This window comes from Neomonachus schauinslandi, chromosome 12 (assembly GCF_002201575.2).
Source record: "Neomonachus schauinslandi chromosome 12, ASM220157v2, whole genome shotgun sequence".
NCBI lineage: Eukaryota > Metazoa > Chordata > Mammalia > Carnivora > Phocidae > Neomonachus > Neomonachus schauinslandi.
This window is the reverse complement of record NC_058414.1, coordinates 20,610,707-20,625,683: the sequence shown is the minus strand read 5'-3', so window position 1 is coordinate 20,625,683 and position 14,977 is coordinate 20,610,707. Positions and strand designations below refer to the sequence as shown.

Here is a 14,977-nt window from a genome sequence, read left to right as displayed (position 1 = left end):
CAAGATCCCCTTTCCAGTTACCGCTCTATCTCCATTTCTCTGCTGTTCGTCAACATTAAACTTCTTGAAAAAGCCGTCCACACATTCACCTCCTTTAGCATGCATTTTCAAACCACTCCACTTTGGTTCTGCTCCATCCACTCCCACCCCAGGTGCAATGAGGCTGCTCTCTTCAGTATGAATTTCCAGGTGCCAAGTCCAAGATCCCTCATCTGTTCTCACTGGACTTCGGCACCAGTGGCAGCACAGCTGACTCCTTCCTTCAAAGACTACCTTCCTTTAATGTTTCTGTGCGTGCACTCTTTTCCTCCCACCTTCCGGTACCTTTTTTCAGCTACTTTTACTGGCTTCTCTAGGACCTGCAAAGCTCAGTTCTGGCGTTTCTCTTGTCTCTCTCTATAATTTGGTCCTGGGTGATGTGAGCCAATGCCAGGGCTAGAATATAGTTTGTACCCTGTAAATGCTTATGACTCTCCAGTTCACTTGAGCACAGACCTCTCCTCTGAGCCCCAGATGTACGGAGCACCTCCGTCTCTCGCTCACTATTCCTGGCCTGTCACTCTACCTTGGTCGCTCATTTCCAAATACAAGACTGGTGTTGGCAGTTCACTGCAGACACCAAGCCCTTTCTCCTCACATGCTGTTCTCCCCACCTGGCACATTCCCCCACTCTTCACATGGCTGCCATCTTCTCATCCTTCAGTCTCAGCTTAAATGTTATCACCTTATTTAAAATAGACATTTCTCTGCCCATCTCTGTTCCTTCTTGTTTCCCCTAAACAACTTACAAACTGTCATTGCTTCCAACTCTCCAATGGCCTTCCAGTGACTATTGCTCCTTAACCTCCTCACCGCTCCCCCATCCACGCTAATCCACCCATTTGCCTTCATCAGTTCCTGGCACACTTCGAACTTCTTTCTGCCCCCGCACAAGCTCTCTGCCTGGAATGCCATTCTCCCTGATCTTGGCGTGTCATTCAGGTTTTATCTTAAATGTCAACTCCACAGGCCTTCCCCGCCCACTCAACCTAAAGCAGTCATCTGGACACTCTATCACTGCACCCTGTTCAACTTCTTTGCCCAGCACCTGGTGGCCATGTCCTTGATTGTTTACATATTATCTGTCTCCTCACTGGAATAGAAGTATGTGGGAGCAGTGATACTGTCTTGTTCGGCAGACTCCTCAGCCCCCAGAACAGCATCTGCTACGAAGCAGATGCTTGATCCCTGTTTGTTGAAAGAAACAATTAACTGAACCAATGTATGAATCCTGCTACCTTGTCCTGACATCACCTACTCTTTTCCATACCAAAGACCTCCATCTTTTTTCCTTTTCTCTCTTGCAGATCTCAGTGGTCCCCAATTCTATCTTCTCCTGACCCCGCCTTTCTCTCAAGTTAGTATTTTCTCTACAGTCCAGCTTTGAAAAAGAGTATTTTGCACTGTGGTCTCCATTTCATCACCTCCTAATCACTCAACCCAACTGTACCTGCTTGCCTCCCGAACCATTCACCAAAACCGCTTTCAGTGTGGTCACCTACCCTTCGTGTGCCAAACGTGGCGGTTTTTATTATTTTTCATGTTATGTGACTGACCTCTCCAAAGCAGTGACATGGGTGACTGTTTTGTCCTTCTTGAGACTTCCTCCTCTCTTAGTTTCTGGAAGGGTCTAGTGCCTGATGTTTAATAAACCTTAGCTGAACTAACAAATGTCTCTTTCATTGTTTTCTTTTAACCTCTTTCACCCTTCTTAGTATCTTTTGCTGCTTCTCCTCCTCTGCCCACCCGTTAAATATTCAGGCTCCTCAACGTGCAGTCCTTTTCTTTTAAAACTGATGACAGTATGTGAATCAGCTAACATTTTGAGTGCTTACTTACTTTTCTAAGTGCTTTACACATACACTTTATCTCATTTAACCCTCACAAGCTAGGAGACAGGAACTCATTATCCACTATCTGTTTGGTATTTATCACGTGTCAAGCACTAGGTCAAGTGCTTTATATACATCATTGCATTAATCTTCACTATACTCCTTTGAGCTGTTAGCCATCTCACTGCACGAAACAGACGTGTCAAGTAACTTTCCCAAGGTCCCAGCGCACTAAATGGGCAGAACCAGATTTGAATTCTGGCACTCTAATTCCACAGTATACATATTTAAGTATTATACTAATGCCTACTTAAACTTTAGGATACCTATTTGTCTATATTCTTCTCCTTGGCTGATGTCATTTAATTCCCCCAGGCTCAACTACCACCTACAACTTGCCAACAACTTGCAAATGCTTTTGGCTTTATCCTCCTTTCAGAGCCACAGACCAATTTCTAACCATTTACTAGAAGACTTCATCAGTACATTACTAGAACCTCAACTCTGACATAGCCAAACTTGAACACAAACACCACATTCCCCACAAACTTCCTTTTTCCTGAATCCTAATGTTGGTGATTGACATCACACTCCAGCAGGTCATTCAAGCTGGAATGCTCAGAGGTCTTCTAAGTACATCTCCTTCTGTCGTACCACACAGTCAAGGTCACCAAGCTCTATCAAGTCTACCTCCAAAAAAAGCATGTGTTCCCTCTTCCTCAAAACCCGGCCATAAATTTAGCTCAAGTATGCATCTGCAGGCTTGGATTATTGCACTAGCCCCGTAACAGCAAACTACTCACTTCCCCTCCAGCCCCGCCCTCCCTTTTCAAGCAATTTTCTGTACTGCCAGGAGAATTACTTTGCTAAAATTAGCTTAAAACTTTTGATGACTTCCTACTGCCCTGAAAATAAAATCTTAATTCCTGGGGCGCCTGGGTGGCTCAGTCGTTAAGCGTCTGCCTTCGGCTCAGGTCATGATCCCAGGGTCCTGGGATCTAGCCCCGCATCAGGCTCCCTGCTCCGCGGGAAGCCTGCTTCTCCCTCTCCCGCTCCCCCTGCTTGTGTTTCCTCTCTCGCTGTGTCTCTGTCAAATAAATAAAAAACCTTAAAAAAAAAAAATCTTAATTCCTTCCTTAGCATGGCATAAAAAGGACAGTACAACAGAATTTGTTCTAGAGTCTTGTTTCAGGACTAATTTCTCACAATCACCTTTCAAGTACCCTACCCACTCTACTCTTCACTAATCCCCGAAGAGGTGATATACATTCTTTACTCCTCTGTGTTTTTGCAGATCTCTTCCTTCTGCCCAGAACACCTTTTCTCCCTTCTCTGCTTCACGAACTGCCACTCATCCCTTTAAGGCCAGCTCAAACATTATGTTTTCTGTGAACACTTCCTGGATTTTTCCAGCAGAGATGGTATCCTATAACTAGTGCTGTCCCACTCAGAGCTTAACAATAAACAGGTGTTCAGTTATGGTTCTCTTGTTGAAGCATCTTAAAACATGGCTTACTGATGGAAAACTCGTGGGAAAACTGCCTATGCCTCACAAAGCATCTGACTGAATAAAAGATTCAGATATTAAATACCTTCCAGTCTTTGGGATCAAGTGTTTTCAACATGGGAAACTCTTCCAACTGCAATTCTTCATCTTCTGATTCTTCTGATAATTCTTTCTTATCCTCCAGTTCCTGAAAAGAGGCAGAAGCATTTCTGTTTCTCCTCTTAACAAAAGCTTCAAACCATCTTCCCACAGGTTCAACTTGACAGAGTGTTGAGGCTGTGATTGAAAGTGTTAAGAGAGGCTTCAATGTATTGCATGGAAAAAATGTTTCAAGGCAACATAAGATCAAAACAGCATCAGAATGTAATTTTAAAACCATCAACTAAAGAAATACAGGGACACCTGGGAGATATTGCAGGTTTGGTTCCAGACCACCACAATAAAGCAAATACTGCAAAAAAGTGAATCAAATATACTTTTTGGTTTCACAGTGCATATAAATGTTATATTTACAGTATGCTGTAGTCTAATAAAATTCCAAGTGTATCATGTCTTTAAAAACCATGTATGTACCTTAATTTTAAAATACTTTATTGCTAAAAAATGGTAACCATCACCTGAGCTATCAGCGAGTCATTATCACATCACAGATCACCATAAGAATGACAAAGTTTGAAATACTGTATTACCAAAACGTGACAGAGACACAGAGTAAGCAAATACTGTTGGAAAAGTTGCTGACAGACCTGCTCAAAACAGGGTTGCCACAAACCTTCAATTGTAAGAAATGCACTATCACCAAAGCACAATAAAGTGAAGTGCCATAAAACAAGGTATGCCTGCATTCCAGTTAACATGAGGGTTAGTAATAATCGTTTCCTAGTACTTGCAGAGTATTCCATCAACCTCTTACAGTTAGATGACAAAACATTCAGCAATGTCAACAATAAATAAAAACTTTCCTAAGAATATGAGAGGAAGGTGAGGAACAGGGAGAAATGTTGCCAACTGCTTTCCTTTTAGACCAATAACTGTAATAAAATAAATGATAAACTGTCATAAAAAACTAACCTCATAAAAAAATTTTTTTTTAAAGATTTGATTTATTTGACAGAGAGAGACACAGCGAGAGAGGGAACACAAGCAGCGGGAGTGGGAGAGGGAGAAGCAGGCTTCCCGCTGAGCAGGGAGCCCGAAGAGGGGCTCGATCCCACAACCCTGGGATCATGACCTGAGCCGAAGGCCAGGAGCCCCTTATTTAAGATATTTTGACTTGTTTTTAGAAAAAATTTTTTGGGGGCACCTGGGTGGCTCAGTTGTTAAGCATCTGCCTTCGGCTGATCCCAGGGTTCTGGGATCGAGCCCCGCATCGGGGTCCCTGCTCCGCGGGAAGCCTGCTTCTCCCTCTCCCACTCTCCCTGCTTGTGTTCCCTCTCCCTCTGTGTCTGTCAAATAAATAAAACATCTTTAAAAAAAAAAAAAGAATTCACTAGCAATGATTTGTTCTGGAAGACAATTTTCCAAGCAGCTAATGAGGATTTACTGACACAGCTATGCTATAGTGAAACAAGCTCTAGATTTGAAATCAGAAGCTCTGGATTCAGTCTAGGTCTGACAATTAGTGACTATGTGAAATGAGTCAGAGACGTCTTCAACTGTAAAATGGGAACAACATCTATCTTCTATGGTTTCCCTGGAAGACGGAATGACAAACCACATTTTGAAACCACTTTGAAAACCACAAACTGTTGTGTCAAAGTAAGGCTTTATCATCATTCTTGAGAAGCAGAGATAAATCACTGTACATCTGTATATTAACAATCCCAAAAAAGTAGTGAGTCAGGAAAAAAACTGAACACTTCAATTTTAATTTCATAGTCCACACGAATGCAAAAACCTTTACTCTGTCCAGCAACAAGTAACTCAAGTAAGTCTCCCCTTGTACCTAATGGCCACAATTTTCTAAAGATAACTGATTTTTCATGCTTTAGTTGGTTTGGGAAATTAAGATCTCCTGTACCATACACAGGAGAGGATTCAAACACTATGTTCAAGAAGGACTAGCTGTGTGGCCGGGATGCAGTTTTTAAGATCACCCTTCAAGCCTTTTCCTTTAGGTGTTAAGATTACACAGAGACTTCTGTGAGCAGAACGCAACATGTGCCACGAGATATGCTCAGAATCACATCCGACAACTGTCTCTATGAGTGGTCCTGGTAATTAATGTGGATCGCTGAAACTGGAGACTAGGTTTACAATACCCACGGCTGTCCTGGGCTATACATTGAAGAAACTACAGCAGCAGGTCAACACTCACTCAATGACTCTTTAAAAAGTCTGTCTACACAATCTTAGCAGCAGTACTGGCAACGATCTTTTCATACTAAGTATGAGGAGCAGTGTCTGAGTTCTGACATTTAAAAAACAAAGCCGAAGCAAACGCAAAGCGGGAGAAAGGTGTTTAACAGAGCACCAGCAGCAAGGCTTTGTACGACCCGAGGCACGTGAGAGCTCGCTGGGGCAGTCTCTTGCCCTAGGCAAGGAGATGCTTACAAGAACCTTTTTACGGTACTAGAGGGTTCGGTCCCGAACTGCTCCGCCCGATCCATGAGTCAGCAGCCGGGAGAGAAGAAAGAAACTGTAGGAGCAAAGAGAAGACGCCCCCTCCCTCCTTCCTTTCGGTCTGGGCAACGATAGCTGTATAGCCCGGAGCAAAAAGGCACTGGCGTCACGGCCCCACACGTCCGGGGGCTAGTCGCCAGGGACAAGGGCAGAGCGATTTCGGTGTCGCGCAGGTGGAGGACTGAGGCAAGGGCGACTAAGGCGGGACGGAGCCGGGGTTGAGTGGGCACGTACCAGAGGTCAGAGCGTGGGTGATGGCGGTGCCCTGGCCGTCCGCAGCGCTCGGCAAGAGCAGCATGATGGCGCCGGGACCAGCCCCGCTGGCGCAGCGGTTCGCGTCCCGGGCGGAGGGCGCTTAGCGTCCCCTCCAGCTCTACCTCTCGGTCCGAGCCTCGCGCCTTGGCTCTACGACGCCCAGGAACCGGCGCATGGAGACGACCAATAACTACTTCCGGGATGGATCTTTCGCGGTGCGGACGCCAATTCCACCCTCACACACCTCGCCAACGTGTGCGGCAGCCTAGTTCCGCTGCTGACTCAGATCCGGTTGGGGACCGACTCTCACAAAAGAAAGGTTCCTAGACTCCTCAGTTCCCCGGCGAAAAGGATTTTTTTCTCCAACAGGTGCTACTCGTGGAGCATAATTTTCCGAAGCAGCTCTTACAATGTTTTTATTTTTAAATTACTACTAGCCCGAGCCTAACCGCTGATTTTTCCAGTAGCTCTACTAGTACAAATAAAAAAATGAAAATATATGTACGTATTAGTATTGAGAATAATTATTGTAGTCTATGTGTATCTATAGAGAATTTTGTACATAGATCTGTAATATATTTGCGTTTACCTAATTAATAATGTCAACTACTATTTGTTGCGATATTATTAATTTACCCGCGTTGTCTCATTTAATCCTCATGACATTTGGAGAAGACCACCTCCTCAGTGTTAAGATTCTATTCCAAGGCCAGCAATCTCTTTACCCTGCTCTAAAAGCATGAACTTGTTTGTTTCGCCCCCAAGATATTACCAATTACAGGATTCTGGAACTTAGTTATTTAACGTATAATAAAATCAATTGTACTCCTACTATGATTCCTCCTAGCATTGAGGTCAAACGCAAAAACTAGCAAAAAGGAAACCAGTGGATAAAGATTCACCCCTCTCTCCCACCCTCTCCAGCCCTGCAGCAGTATCTGGAATAGGTTGAGCAAAATGAAAGACTTGAAGTTAGAGAATTAGTCTCTATGAACTACATTTTCACTGTAAAATAAGTTGAATGGGCCTCCTATCTACCACATGACAAAACTGTCACTTCAAAATTGACATTTCTTTTTTTATTTTTATTTTTTAAGATTTTTATTTATTTGCGAGAGAGAGAATGAGAGAGCATGAGAGGGAGGAGGGTCAGAGGGAGAAGCAGACTCCCTGCCGAGCAGGGAGCCCGATGTGGGACTCCATCCCCGGACTCCAGGATCATGACCTGAGCCGAAGGCAGGTGCTTAACCAACTGAGCCACCCAGGCGCCCTCAAGATTTTATTTACTTATTTGAAAGAGCGAGTTGGCAGAGCCTGAAGAGGGGCTCCATGCGGGGCTGGATCTCAGGAGCCTGAGATCGTGACCTGAGCCAAAATCAAGAGTCAGACCTCGGCTCAACCAACTTAGCCACCCAGGCGCCCCCATTGCCCATTTTTTAAAATGGGGCTGTTTTCCTCCAGTCCTAGTTCTTCATATATTCAAAATATTAATCCGTTATCGGATTTATGACATGCAAATACTTTCTCCCACCCTGCAGGTTACGTTTTCACTCTATTCACTGTGTCAGGCTTTTCATTTCTAAATTTACAGTTGTTTCCTAACTACGGACTTCTTGTCATCACCTGAACTAATTTCTTTCAAAACCTGCTCTTTTCCCCCAACTCCTCCGTACCTGAGGATGGTTCCCACCACTCCTCTTTGCCAGGAGGTTCGAAAATTGAAACTTCATCTCATCTCACGCTGACATCAAATTAATGAACAACTTCTATTTACCTCCCTCTATTTGTAGATCTAGCTAGTACTTGCTGCTTATTTAATACGCCAAATACTTTGAAAACACTGTTATTTACTGTCTCGACAATGCTATGAAATACAGCATAAACTAGGGTACAGGAGTTACCCGAGAGTGCACAGGGAAGACATGACTAAATAAGGATTTAAACTCAGCGCCGTAGCCAAGGTGGGTCTCGGAGTCCGTTGCTCAGGGCAAGTCTCCCTGGTGAGGGGCCAGGGCCGACCCACGCTCGGTTCCCACCGGGAACTCCTCGCACTTGGCGTAACTGCGAGGAGGACGCCAGCGCGGGGGCCCCGGCCCCCTCTTCTGGTTCTCGTGCGCAGACCAAACGGGTCCGCAGAGCTCGGCTTACTTCCGGTGAGGAAAGGAAAGAGCGGCACCACCGGAAGCGACAGAGGTGCTGTGTAATCAGTAGGGAGTTGAGGCACTCGGAGCACCTAAAATGCCGGATTACCTCGGTGCCGATCAGCGGAAAACCAAAGAGGATGAGAAGGACGACAAGCCCATCCGAGGTCAGTTGACAGAGGCTGGCGGTCCGGGCCGGAGCAGAACCAGGCTTGGCCCGGGAGGGGAGGCTGGATTCCCTGCTCGCCACTCGGCGCTGTGTCCCTTTTGTGCCCCTGATGATATAGTGGGTGGCGGCAGCCGGCTTAGCCTGCCTGCCTTCTCTCTGCCCCTCATGCTGCGCCTAGTTCTGTGTTCATCTCCCGCCGATCGAGGTTTTTGTTCATACTCAGCTGTCAGGTCTTGAGGAAGTCACGCACCCCGCTTGGCCTTGCAGGCCTTGAAAAGTGTCCCCGCCTGGCGGTGCTTGGTCACCTGGATCCTCTCTCCTGTCGCTCCTCCCCTTCTAGTGGGACGGCTTGGTGCTATCCCTGTGTAGCCGGGATCCTGAGACGTAGTTTTCTTAAAAAAAAAAAATAATAATAACCTTCCTTTGCTTAATTTATTCATATGGTTCAAAACACTAAAATCATAAAAAAAGATACATTGAAAGGTGTCTCACCCTTGACCCCAGCCATCCATTATCTACCGAGGCAACTCGTTTTGCCATTTCGCGTTATCTTTCTAGACATTTTCTGTGCATAAACAAGCGTTTATTTATTTTTACATAAACGGAGCATATTGTACATCTTGCTTTTTTCCCATCTTCATGTGTCTTAGGGATAAGTTCATATCGTTATATAAAGGGTCCGTGCTGTCTGCCTGTCTCTGCATCTGCATAGTATCCCACTTTATTGGAGGAGCAGTAATATATATAATTAATCCTTATTGGTGCACATTTAGATTTCTTCCAATCTGACCGCCATTCTAGAGCGACGAATAACCTTGTTCCTATAACTTTTATCCCAGGCACAAACACAAGCTGTAGGGTGAATTTTAGAAATGGAGTTGTAATTTTGATAATGCACAATTACTCTCTGTAGAGACTATACCATTTGACACTCTACCCACAGTGCAGGAGATAATGCACACCCAGTTTACCTTTCTTCCCCTTTTAGTCTCATCCTTATGCTGTTTTCTTCTTTGGTTCCTTACAGACTATTTAAAAAACATTTTTGCATTGTTTTTTTTTCCTTTCTTTTCTCTTATTCTTCCCTTCCTAAACAACTTCAACCGCTCCTAGCCCTGTTTTCTTTTCCATTTCCACCTCCCTGCCAAAGAAAGAAATTTTCTCTCTACTTTGATCCCACACTCTACTCTTTGCCTTGGAAGTATTTTAGGATACAGCTCAGAGCTACTCAGGCACCTGGTGGAAAACTTACAGAGATTTAACATTTCATCCGTGTATTTCTCTGGGTGGGTTATCATTCTGCAAATGTATTATTAAATTTATCCCTTGCATATAGTTAGGACTAATGTGTATAGAATTTTATGTGCTGCTTCATCCATATCTAATTTGGTCTTTGCAGCAACATTGTGAGGGTAAGATGAGTGTTATCTCTGTTTCTGAGATGACAGAACTGATGCTTAGATTAAGTGGTTTTTCCAACATTACTTAGCAAATGCATGACTTGCTGGGACTTTGCTAGTGCCCGGGTTGTTCTGATTCTCAAACTGTTCTTTGGGCTCCCTGTTCTTTTTGTATCACAGCACTTTGAGACTCTTTGGCATTTATGTTACACAGTTGGTAAACATCTGCCTTCACCCAATTAGATAAAAGTTCCTTGAGTCCAGGAACTTTTTGTTGGTTGTATTTATATCATTACATCTTTGCATAATTTTTCTCACTCAATTAATGCAATTTAAATTGAACAGAAAAGAATTGCTAGCTCTAGTTTTCTCTTTTTGAATCTAATATATTATCTTTCTTATTTTAGCTCTGGATGAGGGGGATATTGCCTTGCTGAAAACTTATGTAAGTCTTTTCACTGTCTACCAAATACAGGTGTTTTATGTTGAAATAAGAACTATTGTTGGTATTATCCTTCCAAAATAATTAAGAAGAGAATGTCTAGCAGTTTATAGTAATCCTCACTGAAAAAAGTTAATGTATCACAGTTTCTCTCTAGATTAGATCAGAGAGTAAATATTCAGCATGTCAAAGCTGGTACATTTTTTTTATATACTATTTGTAATTAAGTGTGGTACTATATTGAAAGATACTTGAAATAATTTACACAAATGTGTATTATATTTAAAATGTATGTAACTGAATTAGAGATGAAAAGTTTTAGTGCATAGAAATGGGCTTGTAGTTTTGGTTAATTTCAAGTATGATTTTCATTGGTTAGCTTCCATAATGATGTGTTGTTTGGGGGAAAATACTGGTTTAGGAATACTTCTGAAATATAACGCTCTCTCTCTCTACTTCCATTTCACAAGCTTTGGGTCAATAATAGCTATTAAGATTATAACTGTTAAAGTTTCTGTCTGCAGTTTAATGAATTGTTGATGTCTTAATGTTCTAATTAAAGTGATCTTTATCTCCTAGGGTCAAAGCACTTACTCTAGGCAGATAAAGCAAGTTGAAGATGACATTCAGCAACTTCTCAAGAAAATTAATGAGCTCACTGGTATATACTTCTTCATTCTTGTCTCCTCTCTTTAAATGTCATGTGTTAATTATATCAAAAGAATTTAACTACAATACTTCCTCTTTCATGAATTACAGATTAAAAAAATTATTATCCTCGTATCTGTTAAGAAATTAGATCTCCTTCGCTCTCAAATAAATAAATAGAATCTAGGGGCACCTGGGTGGCTCAGATGGTTAAGCGTCTGCCTTTGGCTCAGGTCATGATCCCAGGGTCCTGGGATCGAGGTCTGTGTCCGGCTCCTGGCTCGGTGGGGAGCCTGCTTCTCCCTCTCCCTCTGCCTCTCCCCCTGCTCATGCTCTCTCTTTCTCTCTGTATCTCTGTGTCTCAAATGAATAAATAAAACCTTAAATAAATAAATAAATAAATAAATAAAACCTAAATTAAAAGAAGAAATTAGATCTCCTTTAATAATCTTTCACTACCTTTTACAACCAAGTCCAGTGCTTAAGCAGTTAAGCAACATCATCCTTTAAGCAAATGTTCTGTTGGTCAGAGCCAAGTTCAATAAACTCTAATAAACAAGTGAAAATTTCTTAGTGAATAAAAATATGGTCTCCCCTGGTATTGCTTGAAGTAAGTGGGCTATTGCCTAGTAGTTGGAAACTTTTCTTCTCAGTAATTTGAGTGGTGAAGTTTTACAGTATTTGACCTGCACAAATTTGTGAAATATGGTGTTGAATTTTGGCTTGTGATTACTTCAGGGCAGCGGTTTTCAAATGGGGTGATTTTGCCCCGGTGCCCCCATCCCCCAGGACATTTGGCAGTGATGAGAGATGCTCTTGATGCTTATGACTTGAGGGGGAGGTGGTGCTGGTGGCATCTAGTGGCTAACGGCCAGGAATGCTGCCTACTGCACGAAAATGCACAGGACACCCCCTACAACAAATTATGCCATCCAAAATGTCAGTAGTGCTGAGCTTGAGAACGCCCGCTTGCGAGTGATACGTTACATTTCTGTGAATTTTGTTCTCTTTCTTTACGTAGGTATTAAAGAATCGGATACTGGCCTGGCCCCACCAGCACTCTGGGATTTGGCTGCAGATAAGCAAACACTGCAGAGTGAACAGCCTTTGCAGGTTGCGAGGTATGCATAGAACTCTGGAAATTTATTTTTATCTGTACTTTTAAACACTTTTTAGAATCTAGGGTATACTCAATAGTTCATAAAAATTTTTTATTCCTAATGCGAAGTAAACAAAGCTTTCTACGGAAGTATCTGGGATTAAATTTTATGACTTCAACAATTATTCAAGAAGTAGGTGAAGACATAATCATATAAAAAAATCAGAAGATCCAAATGTACAAAAAAGATCAGGTGAAGATAGGGAAACCTTCTTTCGCATCTTTGCTGTCCCCTTCCTCAGCTGTAACTGAAAATAGTTTGGTTCTCTTAGTCTACCTGTGTATCTTCATATATATGTTTGCATGCAAAGAAACATATCCTGATTTTTTTTTTTAGTACTTCCTTTTTCTTCTTTCTCTTGCCGTAGATTCTGGTTTATTTACAATTTGGTTACTGTACATGATACTACACTGAATGTTGATGTTATATATTTCTGTGTGTGTGTACACTTCTGTAGTATAGCTTACTAGCAGTGCAGTTGGGAGGTCAAAGGCATTTACAGTTTTGAAAATCTGGAAAAAGGCAGTTTGACCGGTTTACACTCCTCAACATGAGGCTTTGAAGCGAATACCTGTTTTCCTGATGAGTATAAGATATGTGATCATCTATTTTTACACTTTTACCATTTTGGGGGAAAAAAACCCCTCATTTTAATTTGCATTATGCTGATTACTAGTATGACAGCTTCTTATACTTACTAAACATTTGTATTTCTGTGTCCATTCATGTTTTGTTCTGTTGGGTTGTTTCTGTGAATTTTTAGGAGCACTTTATATATTGTGCATATTAATCTTTTCTTCAATATGCTACACATATTTTTTCCCATTCTGTCACTTGACTTTTAACTCTTTGGTACCTTTTGTTGTACTGATGTTTAAAATTTTTAGGAGGTTAATAAAATACATAAATGTTTTCACTATATCTTTTGGGTTTGATTGTTGCTCAAGAAGCCTTAGCTCAATCCAAGATTATATTCTCCTGTATTTTATTCTAATAGTTGAAAATTTTGTTTCAATTTTAGCCTCTTTACTCCAGCTTATTTTACTACAGATTATTTTTCCTTTCCTCTTTTCCTTCCTCCCTCACTCCCTTTTTTCAGTCTCTCCTTTCCATTTATTGGTTCATTTTTCAGTTTTATCATGGTTTTTAAAGAGTTAAAGAGTTCTAGGACAATAGTTGTCTTTCCCTATTTCTCTTCCCCAGAGACACCTATATTCAAATTTTTTAACTGGTTGTTTGGTTTCTGCCTTCATGATTCTTACGGACGTAATTCTTGTATATTGTAGATTGCATCTTCTTGTTTTTTTAGTTTTTAGGTATTATCTGTTGGCTTGAGGATTTTGTTTTGTTTCCTCTGCCTTCATCCCCAAGACATACCTTTCCTATCCCTACATCCTCCTAATGTAATTACATTAAAATTTTGGTTAGATCAGTAGTCATTGTTTTCCTAACTGTGGCTAAGTAGTGCTATTCACAAAGAGGCAAGTAGTAAATGGTGATTACTTTTTCTTTCTCGTACCATTTTTTGTTTTCCTTATCATAATTGTCTTGTTTTCTCATTTGCCCGGTTTTTTCTGTATGTAAAAACTCAACCCTCCAGTTTCTCCTGATTGTGTAAATTGCTCTTCAGATGCATTAGGTCCATCAGGTTTTTTCTCGCGCGCACCTCAGGTGCGCTGTGCCCCGGGTGCTCTCGGGTCCATCCTCCTAAAGAAGTCTTTCCCAGCACTTGCCTACCTGCTTCGGTTTGCACCGTGGCCCTTTGCACCTGCTAAATCACAACCATCCTGTGACCTCTGACCCTGCAGGTTCCCTTGGCCTCTCTCCTGTTGCTTGCGTACCATGAGTTTCTCTTGTTGGGTTACTTACACCCGCATTAGGTGTAAGTATTAGCTCTCTGGTAGCTTCCTGAAAGAAGTGAGTTGGGAGGCAATATTTTGAGACCACGTATGTCTGAAAATGTCTCGGTATAAAGTTCCTTCTTCAGAATTTTGAAGGCAGCATTCCATGGTCTTCCACCTCCCAGGGTTGTTGGTCCAAAGCTCTTCCGATTCCCAGTCCTGTATCTGTGACCTGTTTTTCATCTGGAAGTTGTAGGGTCTCCTCGTTCTCACGATTTTGAGATTTCATGATGACATGCCTCAGTATTGGGGAATTTTCACCCACGGTGCTGGGCTCTCCTGGCCTTCGCTGTGGCAGTTTTTCTTGAAATTATTTGTTAATAATTTCTTTCTATTTTCTTGGTCCTCTTTTCCAGGCTTGTATTACTTGGATCTTGGGCTTCCTGGATATCTCTGCTAATATGCTATTCTTTCCTGTGTGGGGTTTTGTTTTGTTTTGTTTTGGTCTTTTTGCTCTACTTTTTGTGAGATTTTCTTAACGTTAAGTCCTTTTATTGATTTTTGTTCCTTTCTGTGTTTCTCTTCTCAAGCTTTTAATTTCTTTTTTTTTTTTTTTTAAATTTTTTTAAGATTTTATTTATTCATTCAAGACACAGAGAGAGAGAGAGAGCACGAGCAGGGGGAGAGGCAGAGGGAGAAGCAGGCTCCCCGCTGAGCCAGGAGCTGGACATGGGGCTCGATCCCAGGACCCTGGGATCATGACCTGAGCCGAAGGCAGATGCTTAACCATCTGAGCCACCCAGGCGCCCCAAGCTTTTAATTTCTAAGAGCTCTTTATTCTTTCAATATATATGTTTTGTTGGTTTTTGGAATGTCCTTTTTTTTTTTTTTTTTTTAAGATTTTTTTTATTTGACAGAGAG

General features: G+C 42.1%; 2 protein-coding genes across 4 annotated transcripts in view; one reads left to right on the top strand and one right to left on the bottom strand.

The window, feature by feature from the left end:
• The window catches only part of DNAJC2 (DnaJ heat shock protein family (Hsp40) member C2), a 35,114-nt gene extending 28,571 nt beyond the window's left edge, over positions 1–6,543 (bottom strand). For all 3 annotated transcript variants that reach the window (XM_021689581.2, XM_044919921.1, XM_044919920.1), the window contains exons 1-2: positions 6,235–6,543; positions 3,464–3,654 (exon numbers count right to left, since the gene is read on the bottom strand). In XM_021689581.2, coding sequence (XP_021545256.1) covers positions 3,464–3,654; positions 6,235–6,298 — 255 coding nt within the window. In that variant the 5' untranslated portion in view covers positions 6,299–6,543. The remainder of the gene's footprint in view (positions 1–3,463; positions 3,655–6,234) is intronic.
• A 1,894-nt stretch (positions 6,544–8,437) lies between these two features.
• PSMC2 (proteasome 26S subunit, ATPase 2) overlaps positions 8,438–14,977 on the top strand; it is a 14,643-nt gene continuing 8,103 nt past the window's right edge. The window contains exons 1-4 of the mRNA XM_021689837.2: positions 8,438–8,563; positions 10,373–10,410; positions 10,987–11,068; positions 12,077–12,176. Coding sequence (XP_021545512.1) covers positions 8,494–8,563; positions 10,373–10,410; positions 10,987–11,068; positions 12,077–12,176 — 290 coding nt within the window. The 5' untranslated portion in view covers positions 8,438–8,493. The remainder of the gene's footprint in view (positions 8,564–10,372; positions 10,411–10,986; positions 11,069–12,076; positions 12,177–14,977) is intronic.